The 21,757-nt window shown below is 38.6% G+C and overlaps 2 protein-coding genes across 4 annotated transcripts; one reads left to right on the top strand and one right to left on the bottom strand.

Moving 5' to 3' along the window:
* The first annotated feature begins 157 nt into the window (after nt 1-157).
* Nucleotides 158-13,227, top strand: mms19 (MMS19 homolog, cytosolic iron-sulfur assembly component). The gene is made up of 31 exons (XM_088438738.1): nt 158-384; nt 775-823; nt 1,239-1,339; nt 1,769-1,854; nt 1,952-2,026; nt 2,426-2,495; nt 2,586-2,714; nt 2,809-2,870; nt 3,119-3,205; nt 3,283-3,357; nt 3,435-3,512; nt 4,311-4,449; nt 5,345-5,499; nt 5,584-5,662; nt 5,799-5,924; nt 6,857-6,938; nt 7,008-7,105; nt 7,443-7,595; nt 8,269-8,424; nt 8,514-8,604; nt 8,775-8,880; nt 8,995-9,072; nt 9,151-9,277; nt 9,351-9,457; nt 10,215-10,271; nt 10,380-10,566; nt 10,825-10,907; nt 10,998-11,162; nt 11,239-11,298; nt 12,035-12,135; nt 12,231-13,227. The coding sequence occupies exons 1-31, from the start codon at nt 297-299 to the stop codon at nt 12,259-12,261; spliced, it is 3,081 nt and encodes a 1,026-aa protein (XP_088294864.1). The 5' UTR covers nt 158-296; the 3' UTR covers nt 12,262-13,227.
* A 46-nt stretch (nt 13,228-13,273) lies between these two features.
* Nucleotides 13,274-21,732, bottom strand: zdhhc16b (zDHHC palmitoyltransferase 16b). 3 transcript variants are annotated; one of them, XM_088438739.1, is made up of 10 exons: nt 21,551-21,732; nt 20,175-20,636; nt 18,703-18,897; nt 17,704-17,792; nt 17,538-17,566; nt 16,708-16,841; nt 15,637-15,722; nt 15,434-15,557; nt 15,293-15,363; nt 13,274-14,631 (listed from the first exon to the last, which is right to left on the bottom strand). In XM_088438739.1, exons 2-10 carry the CDS (start codon nt 20,589-20,591, stop codon nt 14,529-14,531), a joined length of 1,248 nt encoding a protein of 415 aa, XP_088294865.1. In that variant the 5' UTR covers nt 20,592-20,636; nt 21,551-21,732; the 3' UTR covers nt 13,274-14,528. The 3 variants fall into 3 exon arrangements, with proteins under 3 accessions (XP_088294865.1, XP_088294867.1, XP_088294866.1); XM_088438741.1 differs by having other exon boundaries at nt 20,175-20,478; nt 21,551-21,715; XM_088438740.1 differs by having other exon boundaries at nt 20,175-20,482; nt 21,551-21,713.
* Nucleotides 21,733-21,757: the final 25 nt, after the last annotated feature.

Below are 21,757 nucleotides of genomic sequence, written 5' to 3'. Positions count from 1 at the left end.
TTTTTGTATTAATTTCAAATATCATAACATTGTCGAAGACTAGAAAGATTGATTTTATGCCCTTCATCTCAAAGCTAATCCATAAATTTGTTTTGCCTATGAAGGCGTCACGAAAAAATATTGCCCGGGTCATGTACGACGTAGAGCAGCGCAACTATCTTACTCACACAAGGAATTGGATTTTAAACGTCAGTTTTTATACGTTTTCGTTTTAAGTCTAAAATCACCCCTTCGATGTAGCGAGTCAACTTTCTGCGCATGCGTAAACCGGTGGCGTGAAGAGGACGGTCGGCACGATGGCTGAGGAAAGTGCGGTGCTGGTGTCACTAGTGGAGGAATTTGTCTCGGGATCGCAAGACAGTAAAGCAAAAAATACAGCCGCAGGTGGGTAATTCGTGTTCGATTTTTTCTGTTTAATTTTTATACATTTTGCTGCTTCCTTAAATGCGTGCAATGCAGCATGCTGGTTAGCTAACTTAGCGTCTCAACATCCTGTTTTGGTTATTGAACCGCAATACACGTTTTCTCATCATCTGATTTTATTGCTATATAACATATGTAATAATTATGCGCTAAAGTCTACTCTATTGAAGCTAGAATTCTTAAAAGTGGCTTTTAAGTATGTGTTTACTGCACGTTACTTGCTAGCATCTTGTCAACGAACTCTAAACTTTTGACCTGCATGCTTCAAGTTCATCTGCCTTTGTGACTCAGCAATAATTTGCGAATATTTTTCACCTTTCTTTGTGTTTATACGTATGTGTTTATTTTCAGGTCTCAAAAATGGAGCGTTTACTATTCTGCAGCTGGTGGAAGCATTGGGGTGAGCTGTCGAAACTAAAAGAGCTGCTGTTGATATTTAGACACTATCCGTAAAAAGTTAATATTTTGTTTATAATTAATTTGATAACTATTATTTTTTATTATGATTATCTACTTGGGGCTTAGGTCATAGGTCATCTGTTTTCTGGGTTTTTCAAGTGACATTCACAAGCTAAATCGTGAATGGTTGTGTTTTGTTTTTATTCTTATTAATTCTACATGGAAAATGATTTCGTTATGACCTAATTGTTGACAAAATATTAAGTCTTCACTGCTAAACATTACTTAAGTGATTTATAGTAGTGTACACTTTAACTTTGCAGTTAGTAGAAGCTTAATGGAGTGGTACTTTAATTTATTTGTGACCTTTTTGGCCTCATGTATTCATTGTTGTTTTTTCGTTTGTTTTTCTTCAGACCGAGTTTAATGAGCACACAACCTCAAACTAGAGCCAGAGGAGTCAAGCTGCTCTCGGAAGTCTTACAGGAGTGCTATGAAGACCTCACAGATAAAGAAGGTGTTCCTTTGTTTATTCAATGTCATTGTGTTTCGCTTATATATACACATGCACAGTAAAGCTACTAATATTGAGTCAATATCCCAGTAAAGTGCCTTTGGTCAGCCACCAAGAAATTGTAGCAAAAATAATCAGTTACCAAAACAATTTGTGCACATACCAGTGAGTGCATTGATAGTGGCGGACCACAATGTTCTCATTAAATGCTGACATTACTCAAAAATGTTCGTCTTAGTCCATCATGTCAGCGAGATAATATTTTGCTCCTTGCAGTAAATTTGAAATTATAAATACGGGTAATTCCAAGTTAATTGTACACTGGCCATGTATTGGTGGAATGTGTCATACCATAATGCTGATGTTGTTTAAAATGAACTTTTTAATACTGTTCTGTTGTTTTGTAAAATAAATGTATTTATGTCTTTTCAGTGGAAGTGCTTCTTGCGTTCTATGAGAACCGGTTGAAAGATCATTACATCACCACGCCACCTGTCTTACAGGGACTCAAAACTTTGGTGAGTTTGGCAAAAATACAAACTTTTCAAAATTATTATTATTTAAAAAGAACATAACAGGTTCAGTGTTTTTTTTGTTTTGTTTTCCCCACTACAGATACAATGCCCAAAGTTGCCTCCCGGCGCAGCTGTTTCCATCCTGAAGTCTTTGTTTCAGGATGTTCATGTTCAGGTGATTTCATTTTCAAACAGAAGCACTTAAAGCCATATACCCACTACAATCATCTTTTATGTTGCTGGTATACAACATGGATCTTGATTGATGAATATGCGTTTCTAAAACCCTCTTGGTGGTATTTTTCCATTTTTTTGGGACTTTTATGGTCCAGAGGGGAAAAAAAAAAACAATATATAGGTATGATGTCCCTTTACATTTTTTGAGTGGTGAAAGTATAAAAATGTTTCATTAAATAGCACCTACAGGTTAATTTTATCTTGAGACATATATTGGGCCTGATTTACTGTGCTAAAGGTTTACTTTATTGTTTTTATTATACCTACCAAATGTACATAATTGAAAATATCATTTTTAGTTGCAAATGATTTAAAAATGATTTTTTTTTTCTCACAGTCTTTGATGCTGGCTGACAGAGCGTGCGTCTATAAGATGCTCATTCACATCATAGACACCAGAGAGGCTGGTAATAATAATACTGATTATAATAAATTTGACATTTCAGACTCGTTTTGAGAATCTGGAATACGTTTCATTTCCTTTTGTATGTCCACAGAATTGAAAAGTTTAGGAGCAGACTTTGTGTTCGGTTTTGTGCAGTCGATGGATGGCGAGAGGGACCCTCGCAACCTTCTCTTAGCTTTCCAAATTGCTAAGAAGATCATCTATAGAGGTTACAATCTAGGTGATTTATTTTATTAATTTTTGCTTTCTTGAGCACTTTTAGGGGGAAAAAAGATGTTCATCATCAAGGCGACTTCCTCCGTATGTTTTTGCAGGTAAATTTACCGAGGAGCTTTTTGAGGTGACTTCCTGCTATTTCCCCATTGACTTCACCCCGGTAAGTTTCTGTTTGTTCAGCTGCTTTGGTGAGCAACGGATGAAAGCAGACATAATAGCTCTAATAATATTAATGCGCTAATGATGGCAACTCAGATCTGCACAAGAGTGGTGTGAGTTCACACTTTGTCTCAGTTGTGAGAAAATTCTTCTCCTGGACTTTTATTGTGGAATTATCATGCTGTTATTGCTTTTTTAAAATGTTTGGATTAAATGTTATCCTTTTGTGCCCGTTCCCACCTATCTCAGCCCCCCAATGACCCTCACGGTATCACCAGAGATGAACTAATACAAGAACTCAGACAAGTTCTCACGGGAACGCCCAAATTTGCTGAGGTATGCGTACATTGTGAAATTTTGCCACATGCTCTCAATACTGAAGCTCTTTTTAAAAATGTTTGCTGTTCTTCCAGTTTCTGTTGCCCCTCATCATTGAGAAGCTGGACTCGGACGTTCCAAGTGCAAAGCTGGACTCTCTTCAGACCCTGGTGAGAATCTCACAAGAGCGTAATCATAGCATTTGAGCTGTTCAGAAGAATCATCCACTCTCATTTAATTTTTTAAGGCTGCTTGTGTGGCACTGTATGAACACAAGGACTTGGCAGAATTTCTTGAGGGACTGTGGGCGTCACTGCGTAGAGAGGTTTGGAGCATATAAAGCACCGTAATTCCTCAAAATATGACACATTTACTTCTTACTTCAAATAATTACCGTAACAGGGCGAGCTAGCATGCGGGCGTCAGTTAGCTGTTAGCAGCAAGTGGCTGTTGCAGCTAACAGCAGCTCATGCTAGCTGAGGTTTTTACGGCATTATTTTCAGTAAAAGAAACGAGCAGACCGAACCCCCGTCCGACTCCATCCTTGTTCGCACACAGAAATATAACTAAAACGTAAAATATATAAAGGTTATGCTGTCTCCAGTTAATTCAATTGAGTGCACCAGTTGGACAACACGGAAAGGTATTCCATTTGACTCATTTATTAATTGCCGTCTTTTGGCATATGCGCACAATCATAAAATTAATGGAACGGATGCTGCGCGCCTTCGGGTATGTATGGAATAATGAACTCGAGTTGCGTCGCGAGAAGGATTAGCAACTGCTTCAAATGCATTCAGTTACACTGGCGCTGCGTTCACTGACCGCTGAAATACAACCCGCAAGAAATATATAAGGATATGAACAAGAAAATCTGAAGAATTGAGAAAGAGAGGTTTATGCTGTTTCGCTATAGTTTTTACATTGTTGCCACAAAAATACCAAAATTTGACCCCAAAATTGAGAGTGCGTCTTATACATAGCTGTGTCTTATATTTGGGAAATTACGGTGCCATATTGTGTTACTGTACAATTATTGTAAGAACTGCAACTTTATTATTTTTCAGAAGCCTTATACAAATATTTTTATTATTCTTGGTATTTTTTTTCCCCTTAATTGTAGGTATTCCAAACGTCAAGTGAAAAGATCGAGTCAGCTGGCCTCGCTGCTCTTACCGCCATCACTTCCTGTCTTTCTCGCTCGGTTCTAAATTCTGATTCCGAAGACGACCTCAGCGCCTTCCTGAATATGGTTCTTAAAGGTGATTTATTTTACTTTCTCACACTGATACACATTGCTGGGCGAGTAATTGATTAATTTGAGTTGATGTCTCTAGATGGTGTCCTTTAAAAGAATGAATAATAAAAGTTCCTTAACTTGAAACTTTTCCTCTTCTAAGCAATACTTGCATGGCTGTGAGTTGATTTATTTATTTTATTTTTTTTAACGAAAGCTGAAGTTGTCACTATATTTAGCAAACTCTGTCGCAACTCCTTTCCAGGGAAAAAAAGACGACTGTGTGCATCATACTGAGAGCCAGTATTTACAGTAGCTAAAGAACAGGACAAAAAACTTTTGACGTTTCAAAAGTCAATCATTTACAATACAGTGGGCCCCCGTGTTACAAGATTAATCCGTTCCGCGGTTGGGGTCGTAAGGCGAATTGGCCGTATGACAGGCAATCCAAACCTATGTTAAATAGCTGATGCGTTTAGAACCCCGGGTAAAAACATCCAAATTGTACATACATATTAAAAATTGGAACCAAAATAGTGTCATAAGTGCTAAGTTTATATATAATATACATGTATAGAATCAGAAAACATCCTCAATAATAAATATAGAAAGGATTTATTTACCTTTGAGTGGCGCTTGTCATGGCCATATTCCCTGATAAGGGTTATCTCCAGCATCGTTTCCATATAAATCATCTTACTTCTCTCTTTGACATCACTAGCAGTCTTGGGACCCATGGCTAACCCTTTCAACTTTGAATTAAGCAGTAAAATGCCCCTAGGGTCATGAGTTGATTTGGGCGCAAATCCGGGAAAATGTCATAAAGAGCGGATAAAAAAACTCAGTATTACAGGTCGCAACATGAAAATAACGTAAGTCAGGGACGTTGTAACACGGAGGTCCACTGTACATTGTTCCAGACTGCAAGCATCACCTGAGCGAGCCTGATCTGAAGCTAGTGTGGCCCAGCGCTAAGCTCCTCCAAGCTGCCTGCAGCGCCTCCAGCAGGGCCAGCCACATCGTGATAGCCGCCGTTATGCCCGCGCTCATCGAGCAGTACAACAGCAGAAACCAGGTACGCGCTCCGACATGGCGTTACTGTCCTCTATATGTAGTTTTGATTTACATCACATGACCTTTGTGTGTTTTCTTGGAGCAGTGTTCTCATAGACGCACGTTACTGGAGGTGATGCAGCGCTTTATTCAGTCTGTAAAAAGCAGCGAATCATCACAAAACGGTGAGCTTCTTTTTTAATTTTGCATTTATTTTTTTTGAGAACGTTACGACTTCTAGAATGCGACGATGATACAGACAATATTGAATCAAGGTTTACAGTTCTATAAAATTAATCTTCCTAATTGTTTGTACGTTAGAGACACAAGTGCTTTCGGATATCTGCCCATCGTTGTGCTGCGTCACCTTCGCGGCCCTATCGGAGACCAACAGCAGCCTGCAGGTCACAGCAATGTCTGTGCTCGTCTCACTCGCACGACAAACAGGTGAGATCCGGCGAAATCTTAATGGAACTAGGTCATGATAGCTTGTCACTTTCCACAATTAAATACATGCGTAAAAATTACATTTGGCACATTGGCGATTTAATTTCATATGAAATAATGAGTTTTAAGGCACCGATATTTCTAAACAGGAAGTGAAAGGTCTCGTTTACTGAAGCCCTGCCTCTCACCGCGTGGCTGCCTCACCCATTTTATCATGTCATTCTCATGAGGGTCGCGGAATGAATGAAGAAGCCAAAACAGGCGTTTTACTGACATTAAAATGCAAAACAGTGTCTATAGATCGCATTCACTGACACACATTTCTCTTATCAAATTGGTCCCCATGGCAACCCAGTTTCCATAACATTAGCTCCACCCACGGGTGATAGATATCCATCTTCGTACTCCCAAACACACATTTTCACCATTTTGGCATTTTCTACAGTAAAACGAAATTAAAAGATGCATATTAAGGTCGGTGTGTATTTACTCCTGCACTGGCAGTACGAGGGCGGTGTAGGGGACAAATGTCTTTTGTCGCCATAAGCTTTTCTCAAGTTATATTTACCTGCTTGTATGAGAGTGCAGAATAAGCAAGAAATACTTAGAAATGCATCAATGAAGAAAAAATAACACTTTGGGGGGGTTCAGGGTGAGTAACCAACATTAAAACAATGTTTCACAATTTTTCATAATCAGAGTTGTTAAATGAATAAATTTTCAATACTATACACTATAATACATTCAGAATGTGAGTCTATTGCTTTCTTAGTGCCTCATTATTACTGCCCTTGTTGCCCTTTTACTGTTTTTTTTATTGCCTACTTTATTATTGTGTGGAATGTAAGTAAACAAGAAGGATTTCGTTCTGTAGTGTTATTATCCATATGACAATAAAACTCTTGACTTTAGAATTTTTTCTTCAATTTTAGGTTTGTTATCAAGCTCTCAAATCCAGCTGGCTATCGATCATTTGGTTCGACTGGTGCTGTCAGATGAAGACGACGCAGTCAGGTCAGCCAATATTTTTTCCTTGCTCTTTTCTCTCGCCTTATAAATGACGTTATTTTCTCCCGCCACCAGTGTTGCTCTGGTATCGTGCGCTGGAGCCTTGGCAGAACTGCACCCCACTGTTTTCATCACCAATATGATACCGAGCTTAAAAAAAGTCATCCTTTCTGGTAAGAGACCAAGTTATTTTTATTTCACCGTAAAACATATTCAGGCTGCACCGGTCACTTTGTTAGAACAATTCTCATCCATGATTCTTAAATGGGGGTACTCGAGATTTTAATAAGGTTTCTGCAGGTACCGGGAAATCTGGTTTGGGGTTTTCAATGGCATGATAGGAACAGTCCAGTTTTCAAATTAAGAGTAAATTAATTAGAATAATTTGGCATTTTGACTTTTTTTTTAAAAAAATAGATGGATGAGTAGATGATTAAAATAATTGTTAGCTGCAGCCCCATTTTTAATGTTTTTTTTTTTTTTTTTTTTTTTTTATAATTTTATGCTCAGAGTTGATGGAGCAAGATGGAGATCCCATGCAACACACAAAGCCAGCAGTGCGCCAGCGCTGTTTGTCGGTGTTAGCGGCAATTTCCATCAAGCCCAGTGTTGCTCAGGAGACCACGCCTGTCCTCTTAGAAGTTCTCAGCGCAGCACATTCTGGTAAACAGTCATCCATTTTCGACTCAGATTGACTGTAAATATCGTACTAGAAATTTGTTTTCTAATGATTTGAGGCCTGTGGCTTATAGTCCACATTGGCGGAGCTGCAGTTTTTTTGTTTATTTTTTCTTACTAGCCACCAAGCAATCCGTCGGTAAAGCGAATTTTTGTATTCGTTTGAGGTGTCATTTTCTGGAACAAATATTAACAATATAAAAATATGTACAAAGTGGTTTAGCTGTGGATGAGCTACAACTTTTTTCTAGTGATTTGAGCCCTGCGGTTTATAGTCCAGTGTTGCTTTTCTGCAGTTCTTTTACTAGCCATCGGGGGGCAATCTACCAATAAAGCAAAAGTGTGTATTTGTTCGAGGTTTCAATTTATTGAATAGCTATGAAATGGAACTGATAAGATGTGAATCGATAGCTGTGCTCGAATGGAGTTTTGAAAATATAGTGTTAACAGTATAAAAATATGTACAAAGTGGTTTAGCTTTAGCTTGAGCTACAATTTAGATTTCCCGTAAATCTCCGACTATAAATCGCCCTTTTTCTAATATATTTTTTTTTTGCTTATTTTTTGCTGCTGAGGCTTATATGCCAGTGCGGCTTATAGGCCGAAATTTATGGTGATGTTTACTTCGCAACTGACTCGGAACCTTGTATTTCGGCAGGTGAACTCGGTTTCTCATTGGAAGAAGCAGTGTTGGCGTGCAGCAGCCTAAAAATAATTGCCGAGCGGGTTGAAGACACCGAAGCCTCTGGACGATGCTTTCATGACGTCGTCGTCCCACACTTGCTTTCACTAGCATTACAAGCAGCTATTAAGGGTGCGTAAAATCCACATTTTTATTCGCTGCCCATCCCAGCAGGTTATTTTCATTTGTAGCTTTTCTGATTGGGTTTGCTGCCGTTTCAGGTGAAAATTCATCTAGTCCACTTGCAGACAAGGCGGTTCTGTCCACCATGGTCGCTGTCATCAGTACAGCTTGCTCCAGGCTGCAACCTATGTTAGTACACACAAACCGCAAGTCAAATTACACCCATATAGGATCTCGCTCATACATTATAATGTCATACAAGCTCTCAGGTTTACTGTCAATGTTTATTTCCTGTCAGCGGTTGCTCACAAAGTTTGCGTTTCCTGTTGTAGTTTCTCATCTCGTTTTGTTATTTTTAGACTGGCGGGCCAGACAGCAGCGAGGTTTGTGTCGCTCTTCCTGGATGGAGATGTCTCCTTTTTGCCCGGCAACTCCTTCCCTTCGCATATCAAGCTGCTCGCAAATGTACGCGTTGGGTTTTGTTTGGATTGTAGTAGCGGGAAGTGTCTGAATGCGTTTTATCTTCTGGCCTGCGCACTGTCAGTTTGACCTACTTGCGTCTTTGTTTGGTCTTCCCAGAAGCAACATCGGGACTCGTGGAGGCAGTCTCAGATGATTTGTTTGCTGATGGGATGTGTGTGTTCTTTACCCCGCACCGTGAGTCTTAATAGAGCCTTTTTTAATATACATATATATAAAATTAACTTTCCCTTTAACAAGCTCCTTTGCTTTTAGTTTGCGGTGCCGCAATTGGAGCGCCTGCTTGTAGAGCTGGAAGAGATGAGTTGCACCTGCAGCCACCAGATGTCATACACCTCCGCTGCCAAGTGTTTTGCTGGCCTGGTCAACAAGATCCCTCCGGGTTAGTTACTTTTGGTCAGTGGACCCTTAACTAAGCGCTGCCCTTTACCGTAAAAATCATATCTTCTCTTTAGGTGATTCTCTTGATATCCTACTTCAAAAGACAACGAGCAGAATCTTGAATGAGTTGAACTCAGCAGTTTTAAGTGTTCGTATGCAGGCGTTCACTCTCATGATATGGGTAAGTCCCTCAACTCATGCTAACTCAAATATACGGTAATACTGGTGTTATGCTACCGTCTAAAAAAAGTCTACTGAAAGTTATTTGTTGACGAAATATTAACTTTTTACTGCAAAAAATTACTACTGCATTTTTTTTGGACTTCAAGGCACACTGGATTATAAACCGAATCGTCCAAAAATTGATAGAAAATCTAATTTTGTCATGTATATGCCACAGTGTAAGATCCAGGCTGTAACCTCAGAGATTTACAGAGAAAGATATTACCGGGAATGTTATGTTTTTGGGGGCTATTTCAAGCTTTTGTTTCCAAACTGCCTGATTACATCAACATCCTGTCTTCTACATAGACTGAGCACACTTGCACATCTTTTAACATAACACCGACACATTCAGATTTTTAGAATACTGCACCAGCACAACAGTAACATGCCTGATTTTATTAGTGGAGCGTCCCCCTTAGTGGCGAGTAAAATAGCCGTTCAAAGTCCGTATCAATACTTCTATAGGGTCTTCTGTCTTCTTTTGTGATTGCCCCCTGGTGGCTAGTGAAAAAAACTGCAATTAAGTCACAGGGTTCAAAGTGTGAGAAACTGCAGCTTTTAGGAATTCACAGTAAATAAGTGGGCTATCCCTTTAAATGTTAAAATGAACTTGTTAGCATAAGATGTCTTGTAAAGCATTCTGGCACTTTTACAAAATTTGAGGGACAATTATTGACTGCTGAAAATATTGCCGGTGTTGCTTGTGTGTGCAGGTTGCCAAGGCTCTGCTGCTCCGCTATCACCCGGCATGCACAATACTGACTGACAAGGTAAAAACAGTTTTATTTCCATATACGCCTACTTCTTGCATAATTCAGAAATAAATCATGTCGTCGGCATTGTAACTCCATCTTACGTGTTTTTTCATCTCACTTAAGCTCTTTTGGCTGCTCGACGATGCCGATCTGGGCGCCGTGGCGGCCGACGGGTTCTCGCTGCTGATGAGCGACTCCGCAGACGTCCTGAGCCGCAATTGCCACGCAGATGTGCGCATTATGTACCGCCAACGCTTCTTCAGCGAAAACTCGGCCAAGTTGGTGCGCGGTTTCAACGCGGCTTCTCAAGGTGAACTTGTCAAATATATTTCACATCAAAGGGAAAGCATTGATACAAGACTAGGGAGCTGAATTTTCACCCAGATGGTTACAACATGTTAAAGTTCAACATGGTACCACCATTTAGTTATCACATTACCAGCTGTGCGCCCAACCCTTGGCTAAAATACCGCAAGAATGATGTGAAAGAACATGACCCAAAATGGTCAAAATACCACTTAAGGGTCAATCATATATTTTTTTTTTCTGATTTGTGTTTCTCTCCCAGAAAAGAAACCAAACTACCTAAAGGCTCTGTCCAACATAGTCAACAAACTACCCAAACAGGTTCAAGTTACTGAACTACCAGCGGTGAGTCAAGATAAACAAACAGAACAAAAACACAACTCATGCTACTGAAACAAAAGCGATTGTAAAATCTCTGTGCGCGTGTGTGTCCAGCTGCTGTCGCTTTTGCTTGAGGCCCTGACATATCCCGAGCAGGGCATCCAGCTGTCTACTTTGTCCTGTCTGGAGCCCGTCATCGCCGACCCGCCACCGGCGCTCGTCCAACAACTGGAGGCTTTGGTCAGCAGGCTGCTGACCCTCACGTCTGCTCCAGCCATGGTTAGTCCGGCGTGTCGCTAGCGTAGCGTTGACATGCGCACCAGACAACTTTGTTTGGATCTATGCTGTCTCGCAGAAAGTCAAGATCGCGTCCTTGCGCTGCGTCCACGCCCTTTCCCGCTTTCCTGAGCATGAGGTAATGATGAGAACACGTGTGTGTGTGTGTGTGTATATATATTTGACATACCGTAAGTTTTATATTTTTATTAATAGATTTGCAAAACTGTTTTTGAGCACAGCCATTGATCCATTAGGACCGCAGGTCTCAAATCATGAGAAAAAAAATTGTGGCTTATAGTCCAAAAAATACAGTGTGTATGTATGGTGAATTAAGAATTCAGTCGCTAATGCATGAAGTACTGATGTAATTGATTGATTTTTGATTTACTACTTTAGATACTAAAAGTACTTAGAGTAATTGATTACTTTAGGTCCAAAAAAATGCTGAAGTTATTGATTACTTTTGGTATTACAAGTACTAAAGCGATCGATACTATAAACCTAAAGCAATCGATTACTTTAGGTACTAAAAGCACTAAAATAACTGACTACCCTTCCCTAAAGGTAATCAATTAATTTAGGTATTGAATTATTTTAGGTATTCAGTTAATAAAATAATAAGTTACATTAGGTATGTGTGTGTTTACGGCCAATTAATAAGTAATCAGGACTTTATTTTGGAAAATATCGGGGACCAACTACATTTAGAATTTCCTATGGTTGCCACAAGATGGTGGCAGAGCGCTATGAAGCTCCTCAAATCATTTCAACAACAACCAGATGCCCCAAGGTGGCGCCAGGATAATAAGTAAAACTCATATACCATGAAATGTATTTCACATAGTGATTTTTTTTTTAAATTTAACTCGTAGGTGTTACCTTTTCGGGCCCGAGTTCTGCGGGCCTTGGCCAGGCCTCTAGATGACAAGAAGAGGCTGGTGAGGAAGGAAGCCGTACAAGCGCGATGCGAATGGTAACAATGAGATTTGAAGCTTTTTTTTTCATTTTTAATGAATTTATTCATTTTTATTGTTCTCCAATAATGTATCTTGTCCCTTTTTCTTTAAGGTTCCTTATGGGAAGTCCTGGTGGAAGGTGATTATTTTGGTTAAAAAAAAGAATATTCATCTTCCCGCTAAAATTCATCGTGGCTCCTCATATTTTCATAAACGCACAATTGAGAGATCTGAAATGACCTCTGTAATATCATTTAACATTTATTTATATGTGTACCTTTTTTTTTTCATTAAATCTGTCATCTGAAGCATGTAATGTCGTCAAGTGAACGGGGCCTTAAAGTATTATTTAGCGACGTCTTTTTCAGATGATTTAGGATTATAGATGTGCCAAAGTACGATATTTGAGATGGGTTGTGGCTATAGTTAAAAACAGTACACATTATTAACCCATTCAATCCCAAAAACGTATTTTTTTTATGTTTTTTTAACGTCTTCAGCTAAAGGAAGGTCTAAAGTAATCTTTTTTTTGGTAATTACGTACCGAAGTAATCTATTACTTGAGTAAACTAATCACTTGCTTAAGTAGTGTCCGCATTTCTTCGCTAATAATTACCCGAGGACCGAGGTAATCGATTATTTCAGTACTTAGATATCTAATTGATTATTTTGGTTCCCTAAAATAATCGTGTACTTTATTATTTGATTACCTAAAGTAGTACTAAAAAGAAAAAAGCCATTTTAGACTCTCCTTTAGCCAAATACTTGATTTTTTTTTAAGTATAAATACCTTAGATTGAATGTCTTGACCTAAAAAAAAACAAAAACAAAAAAACAACGTAAAAATACGTCTTTGGGATTGAATGAGTTAAATTTGAGCCACACAATGTAAATAATGAGATGGACCTAAAGCTAATTCAAAAAAATTCCAATTTTTTAGTGTTCATTACTGCTATGTTAGCTTTCATTTTTTGCTGCTCATTTTTGCTCAAAGTTTAGTCCCCACATCTATACCATGGTTCAAGGTTGGTCAACTTTAAACCTCATTAATGCCAAGGAAATTATTTAAAATGCCTAATAAAAGAATTAAAACGTGATTTTTAAAATGATGCATAAAGCATTTGGTCTCATATTGATTCACAAAATGAAATACAGTAGCAGTAAGTTTTTTATTAAAAAGCACAGTCCATTTTTTTTTTTTTTTGGTGGGGGTATCACTCACAGTCTCGTTTCCATGGCAACTACATATCGTATTATAGATTTGTTTTAAAGTCCAAATCTAGAACAGTAATTCACAGAAGAAAAAAAAGGCACGGGACAGCTTCTTCATTATTTGGCACCACAGCTCCCCTTAACTCATTCACTGCCAGCCCGGGTAAAACGGACGTCTATAGCCGTCATTGGCAATGAATGAGTAAAATGTTCTTCCGCAAAATTACATTAAATTAGTTATTTGTTTCAAGTGATGCATTTTCTGCTATACATGCCAATGGCGTATAGTAGGATAATTATTTCAGTACCAAAAATGGACGGCTATAGCCGTCATTGGCAATGAATGAGTTAACATGAAGGATAGTATCATAACACACACACACTTAACACAACACAGTATCCACATTATCGTTGTATGATATTCCAGTTTGTTTTCTAGAAAAAAAGTCCCGTTTCCTCACTATAAAGTGCCACATGTGCAAATATTCTCAGTAGATTAACAGTGACATTTCTCAGTACGAATATGATGCGACACTCGGTGGCCGTATCATTAGGGACACCGGGTAACGCCAAATATGGTTTGAAACGTAAAAACTGCAAATGCAAAGATGAAAATGGATGATACATGATTTTTCGCGCTTTGAGCCCTGCAGTTTTTTTTTCACTAGCCACAAGAGGGCGATCTAGTAAACAGAAGATGATGATCAACATATAGATTTTGAAGTGCTGTTTTACTCACCACTAGGGGCACTCTCCACTACCAAACGCAATCAGGTGTGTTACTGTTGTGTTGGCGCGGTATTCTAACAATCCCAACTATGTTGGTGCTGCTCTTATTTTCGAATCGATTTTCTGTTCAAGTTTTGTTGGTGCGATTTATAATCCAGCGTGCTTTATAGTCCCAAAAAATACATTAAAATTGTGTCCACTGAGTGTAGCTTGGATAATTCTCTATAAATTGATCCCATTGCGTGAAAATTTCATAAACAGCTGAGTTAACATTTGACAGTTATTTGGAAGTCTGCGTTAGGCACAAAGGTGGTCCAAAAATCAACCTGCTGCTCATCATTTGTCCTTCACTTCTACAATGAAACGCACCTGGAGGCTGACCGTTTAAAAAAAAAAAAAAAAAAAATCCCCTTCATCAACACCGTGGTGAGAAGCAAGAGGAGATGATGGCTCTTGAGGTGTGGATGGCTCAGATGGCCATGGGATCTCTCCTGCTAAAAATGCAGTCCCAGATGATGCCGTCACCTTTGGGAAGATGACTCGATGGCAGGAGAACACGTGTGAACCACTGACTGGAAAACAAAACACAAACAACGACAAAATAGGTATGCAGAGGTTTTTTTTTTTTCAGTAAGTAAGTAAGTTCAGTAAGTTTACAATTTTACAATTGTTTAATATGAAATATAATATACATATAATATACATGTAACTGTTGTTTTACCCACTACCATAGGGTACTCTGGCATACACATCAGGTGTGTTACTATTATGTTGGTGTGGTATTCTAACAATCAGTGTAATGTAATATTTCATGATAACTAGACTGATGAGTATATTTATAACATACTATTGGTCATTAAGAACACCTTCATTTGCAAGTTTTTTAAATGTACAATGATTCAATTAGAATAATTCCTTAAAAACACTTTGAATGAATTAATGAAACATTAATTAATGACACACTGTTGCACTGTTTCATGCATTTAGTTTGTCAACCTCGGGAGTTAAAGTTTGATGGATGTGTAACCAATCAGGTGTGAGGACCCGCCCATAAAACTTGCGAGGTTGAAAGATAAACTAAATGCATGAAACACCGCAACAGTGTGTCATTAATTAAATGTTTTTTAAATTAATGAAACATTTAGTTCATGACGCTTTTAATTATTTAATGAAACATTTATTTTACTTTTTTATTATGGCATACAGAAAGGATTGGAACGCAAGCCAACTCACTCGCGCGTCTCCACGCCAAAAAGCCGTTTCCAATTTTCCATCCTCCCGTGATGATATGGATTTTTGAACACCTGGAAGCCAGTCATACATTAGGATGAAGGAATGTGAGCATTGCTGACTGGCCCCGCCCCTTTTTCCTACCTTGCCCTGCTCCTTTAGTCTTTTCCTCTCCTTGCGGTTGATGTGGCGCTCCACGCTGGTCTCCCCTCGGCAGATGAGCGCGGCGTGCCACAGGGTCAGCCCTCCCAAAGCGACCGCCACGGAGCTACGGGGGAAGCGAGCGCTCAGGTACCATTGTCACCGCCGATTATATGGCGGCCACGGGAAACGGCGAACGCGGTCACCTGGTCAGCACCCAGAGGAAGATGATGCATTTGTGGGCGGTCGTCTCTGTGGACGTGTACGGCGGGGGACGGGTCTGATAGTAAGACTGGAGGACATATGAAATGACAAGATTATATTTATTTATCAAAGCTTATTTATTCTCCACCAATATGTCTCTAGCAAATGAAATATTAACCTTGAGTTTCGTTCGAGCCTTTTGTGCAGTATTTTGTTCCATCTACTGATCTTTACATCAGTTATTTCACATTTAATGGAAAGCATTGAAAGAAGACACCAGGGAGCTGAAATTTCACCCAGATGCAGACAACAAGTCAAAGTTCAACATCGACTGTCCACTTGGTTTTCACGCTACCATTGAAGCCATTTCACAAGAAGGGGAAAGCTTTGAAGAGGACAATAGGGAGCTGAAATTTCACCCAGGTGGTGACAAAATGTCATGGAGCGAGTGTGCCATCCCTTGGCTAAAATACTCAGAGGATTATGTGGATAAAAATGACCCAAAAATGATCAAAATACTGCACAAGGTTTAATGCATATCTAATAAGAAAATAATCTTTAAGGGACAAAGTGTAGGATTTACACCATTTTTCATGAAAAGGGAATAAATTCAATGAATATAAACTTCAAAAAGTTGCAAATGTGTTCTTAACGACCAACAGTATGTTTTAAATATAAGTCTCGTTATTAAATTATATAACATGGGGGGTGGCACCCCTCCAGAGGCTACCACTCTGTCATAGCTATGGACAATAGTAACAATACATCCTGCAGTCCGTAATAAAAAATGGTCTGAATCTTACACTTTGTCCCTTTAAGAAATTTCATTAAAGTTCCTGATCTAGGTTATCATAATTCATGCAATTTTTCTTCCAGTGATTCATATATCTATTGAAGAAAGAACAAAAATTCCCGGCATCGTTTACATGACTATTACATCCCTAACAGGAATAAATAAAATACCCAAAATATTTCTTTAATTGTAATATGTATGTAAAAAAATTCAAATTATACATATTTGAAAAAAATAAAATCAAACTATTATAACATATTTGCTCTCAATCCAAGCTCACCTCGACGGCATTGTAGGCCTCCAGGAACATGTCTCTGCTGCTGACGCTGCAGTAGATGCAACCCAGCGTCATGTAGAGGCAGAAAGAGAAGAAGTAGCGGTGGTTGAAATGGCCCACGCAGTTGTTGAGCCAAGCTGGGTGCATGGTCAGTTCAACACGTGATTTTCATGATATTTCTTAATATAAATTTACACATTTCGGATTACAACGGTATATCAGCTGCAGCAGCAAAATTTGAGGGGCATGCCTACATTTTTCGTACGAACATATTTTCAGCATAACGATGACAGAACGCTGCAGAGTAAAATAGGAGTTCAAACTCCAAATCAAGCGTTTTTTTCCGTCTCCCTTTGTTTACCAGGAGATTGCCCCCTAGTGGCTAGTAAGAAAATTGCAGCTAGGCAGTACTGTGGAAGCGTGAGAAAAAAAACTACTTATAGTACAAAAACCTAGGCAATAAAACAAAATATTAGCACTTTTCTTTCTTAAAATGCCATGAGATAGTATTGACCACTTTTTTCAAAAAAATTGCCTCATATTTGATCATAATCATCATAATTAATCAAACTTTTACAAAAGATCTTACTGAACTTATACCTAATTGTTATATTGATTGACATATTTTTTTTTTTTTTTCATAGTTGTTCCATAAATAGACACCTTACACACATTTGCTTTCTGGTGGATTGCCCCCTGGTGGCTAGTAAAAAAAAAAAAAAAACTGCAAATAAACCCCTATTAGATTATAAGCCACAGGGTTCAAATCACGAGTAAAAAAGTTGTGACTTAAAGTCTGAAATTCACTGTAGATGCTTTTGTTACAAGGATACGACAGTGATGGTCCATCTTCAAGATACAGCTGTAAAGTAAGCATAATTACATAACACGTCATTATTAAAACTGACCAAAACCACAATATGGAAAACACTACTTTTCTTTCAGATAATTACAGTTCAATTATCTTCATGAAAAAAAAAAAAAGCATGATGCTCTTACGTGTTACAGATGCTGCAGTGGTGCGTCCGAGCCGGTTTTGGATTGATACATTTCTTACAAATGGACACTGCGGGAATGTGGACATTGTCCTAAAAGAAATAAACAAATTCAGCACTCTAATTGCGCGCTAGTGATTTCTTTTGCCGCTAATTCATTTCACATTTACAGCTAAAACATTTATGAACATTTCTAAATCTGGTGCAGTAATATAAAAACTACTGTACTACATCTTGTAATTCAAACTAGTAAATCCATCAAGTAGCACAAGTGAGGTTCTGAGCTAGTAAGCAATTAAGTTATTTTATTTTTCGCTATTAGATAATTATTAGATAATTTTGCCTCAAAAAACTTTGTGCAGTATGTTGTCCAATCATTTTTATCAAAGGCATTTCCAATAAAGGGAAAGCATTGAAAGAAGACACTAGGGAGCTGAAATTTCACCCAGATGGTGAAAACATGTCCAAGTTGATCATGTCACGACCACTTAGTTATCACACGAGTATGAGTGTGCCATCACTTGGCTATAAAACTGCGAGAATTGACGTGGGAAAAAATGACCCAAATATGGTCAAAATCCTGCACAAGGGTAATAACATTTTGTCGTTTTACTGCGCACTCTAGTTAATCTATTTGTGCAGATAAATGTCATGGAAATACATGATTAGTAAGATAGTGGAGTTCTTAATTAAAGTGACAATGTGGAAGACGTTTTTTCATTACGGACAGCAGGAGGTGCTGCATTTATATAACAGACATGGCAGCCTCCGGAGGGGTGCCACCCCCCCATGTGACATCATTTAATGATAACTAGACCTACGATTAAAACATCCTGTTGGTTGTTAAGAACACATTTATTTGCAGGTTTGTGAAATTTTATAATCTTTTTTTTTTGTTTTGTTTTTAATGAAAAAACTATGATTACATTTCCAAATTGTTCCAATAGTGTGTTATTATCTTTAATCGCTTGTTGTTATCAAAGAAAGGGGATCAAGCGGGTACCTTAGGCGGGTGACCAGGGGAGGTGGTGGTAGCCTTGTAGTAATGGAAGACCACCATAACCAGTAGCCAGTGGCCACAGCACAGGTGCCAGACGATCCAAGGCGCGGCGTAGGTGCCGAGGATTGTGGGTAGGACGTACAAATAGACGATTACCACCACCGAGGTCGTCAGCAGCATGACCAGTGTGACAAACACCTGAGAGACAAGTGAGAAATATAAGGGGTGTCTCATAAAAGCTTATCTTAAAAAAAAAAAAAAAATCATAATCTGGTTTGATGGTAAACACTGAAAAAAAAATTTAATTATCTCATCACTTTTAACAAAAAGCCTTGATTTTTTTTGTTTTTCTTCAAATAACTTGCCCACCTTTTGTACTAAATTACCACAGTATTTCATGTATAAGGTAATTGATTACTTAGGATGTAATTCATTAAACTAATCGATTACTTTAGTAGTTACCTAGTACACACTTAAGTAATCAATTACTTCAGCTAATAAAAGTACTGGTAGTTTAACCGCTAATTGTACTAAAGTACAAAAAGTAATTGATTTACGATAAATACAAACATAAAAACAGTTGTATTTGTATCTGTGACTACCTGCTTTATTGATTTTTAATAGGATAAAGTAATAAATTAAAAAAAACATGGCCTCAAGTCTTATTATTTTTCAGAATGTGGCCCTCAAAAATCTAGGTACTGCAATGTTACCGTATTTTCCGCACTATAAGGCACACCCAAAAGCATTATTTTTTTTTTAAAAAGCTGATGGTGCGCCTTATAATCAGATGCGCCTTATATATGGATCAATATTGAGATTGGGATTCGTAGATGGGGAATGAACTGATAAGCTTTACCTGTTTGTGTGTTTACAGTTGAACAAGGTTGCTCATATTGACGTTACGTTAATATGCTTTTGAGAGTTTAGAGTTATTTTTGTTATTACTTCGAACTTACTATTGAAAACGTTTTCAAATATGTCATTAATTCAGGGTGTGCCTTATAATCCGGCGCGCCTTATATATGGAAAAAGTTTTCAAATATGTCATTAATTGAGGGTGCGCTTTATAATCCGGTGCGCCTTATATATGGAAAAAGTTTTCAAATATGTCATTAATTGAGGGTGCGCTTTATAATCCGGTGCGCCTTATATATGGAAAAGGTTTTCAAATATGTCATTAGTTGGGGTGCGCCTTATAATCCGGTGCACCTTATATATGGAAAAGAGTTTCAAATATGTCATTAATTGAGGGTGCGCCTTATAATCCGCTTCGCCTTATACTGCTGAAAATACGGTACTTGTAAACATATGAAAAATTCTCTTTGTTTGTTTCTTATTCATTAACTCTTTAAGTGCAAAAGTAGCAAAATTTCACCTCAAATTTCAACTCAAGTGCCTCAAGTGTTAGGAATTTGACTCTGGAAAATATCGCAAGCGGCGCGGGCCTCAAAAGGTCACGAGCGAACACTCACCACTCCAAACCAACGAGTCACATTGTCCACGATCCAGTAGATGGGTTCGAAAGCGCAATCCAGCGCGGTGTCGGAATTGCTGAGGCTGTTGAAGTAAAGCGACTTGAGCAGCAGCTTGCCGTAGCTCCACAGCTCTCCGAGGCCGCCGCCGGGCTGCGCTCGACCTCCCCTGATACCGTCTCCTGTCCTCGACCGGTACTGTCGGCACCATCCCAGCGCTAGTCGCATTGCCCGGGAGAGATGCCACCTCCAGATGATGCCCACGCGCATACCACCACCACCACCACCTCCTCGCCCACACACCCTGCCTTCCAGACACACAAAAACACACAGACACACACACCAACAATTAGAAACACAGGCGGCGTAAAAAAGAAGCTCGTCGTAGTCAAGCCGGACGCCGAGCGACTTTTCCATGGCGGATGCAGGAAGTCGGATAAGAAGTGCACGACTACCTGCCACCTGCCAGGCCACAAAAAGCAAACCGAATTAATAATTCACTCGGCCAAAAGCAGTATTGGGATGGAAAGTGGTAACCCAATAAGAGGGGAACACAAAAGGGAGTGAATTTCTTAAGGAGGAAAAAAGGGGCCACCTGATCTTGGGCACATTATATGAAGACTGGGAGTTGGAGTATTGATTACATAGGTAAGACTTTTTTTTTTTGTTCGAAAATAGCGCTACATTAATTATTTGTGGCCAAGGAAAGTGACGGACTTTATAGCTTGCTACTTAAAGACGCTACACTTTCATTCAATGCATGAATATTTAATGGAATCTAATTAGTACATTTGTTATCACGTTCATGATTTTTTTTATCAATTATTCTAGCCTGTCAACTGTGACGCAGATGTGCTAACCACAAGTGCAATTTGTCATTCTGTAAAAAAACAGTTTTATTTTTTTAATTATATGAGACAAGAATCTTCCTCATTCTTCATTTTATCACTACTTTATTTCTGAATAATCTATAATAAAAAAATTTGCATTGCTTGATTAATACGCACTAAACACAAATAGGGATCGGAATTGGTTAATTTCAAACAACAAAGAAAAAAATCGTTTTATTTTCTCCTGTACTGAATGTCCATTGTGATGATTTGGATTATGCGCCAGCTTTCATTTGGTTTAATTTAGTCCTCATGCTCTCAAATTATATCGAATTAGATCTTCAATAGTACCTATTATTTAGAGCGCAATTTCACAAATCGATATGCAGAATTATGCAGTTTAAACGTTCTTCTTGTATGCAATAGTCTGCAATGGTTGCAGTGTTAGCCGAATGCTAGCTGTCCACAAACAACACGCTAAATCAAATTGAAAAAGGAAGTTTATATCCACATTAGGCAATCTATCGAAATGTTCACATGCATTACCTGGTCAGGTGAACCGTGTGGACATTTAGATAAAGTGACAGTCTTATGGTCACGTCATATTTGAAGGATTTCCAAATTTTTACATCAGTGCCGAAGAGCGTCTGTAATTCCAAGATCGTTTATTGCCAAGATGAGTCACTCACCAAGCCCTGCAATAATGCATTCGAACCACCATGCATTAAATAAGAATCTACCTTAAAAGGGAGA

The sequence above is a fragment of the Hippichthys cyanospilos genome, chromosome 17 (genome assembly GCF_059441005.1).
Source record: "Hippichthys cyanospilos isolate Australia breed blue-spotted pipefish chromosome 17, RoL_Hcya_1.0, whole genome shotgun sequence".
In the NCBI taxonomy this organism is placed as follows: Eukaryota; Metazoa; Chordata; class Actinopteri; order Syngnathiformes; family Syngnathidae; genus Hippichthys; species Hippichthys cyanospilos.
This window is presented reverse-complemented; position numbering and strand designations above follow the sequence as displayed.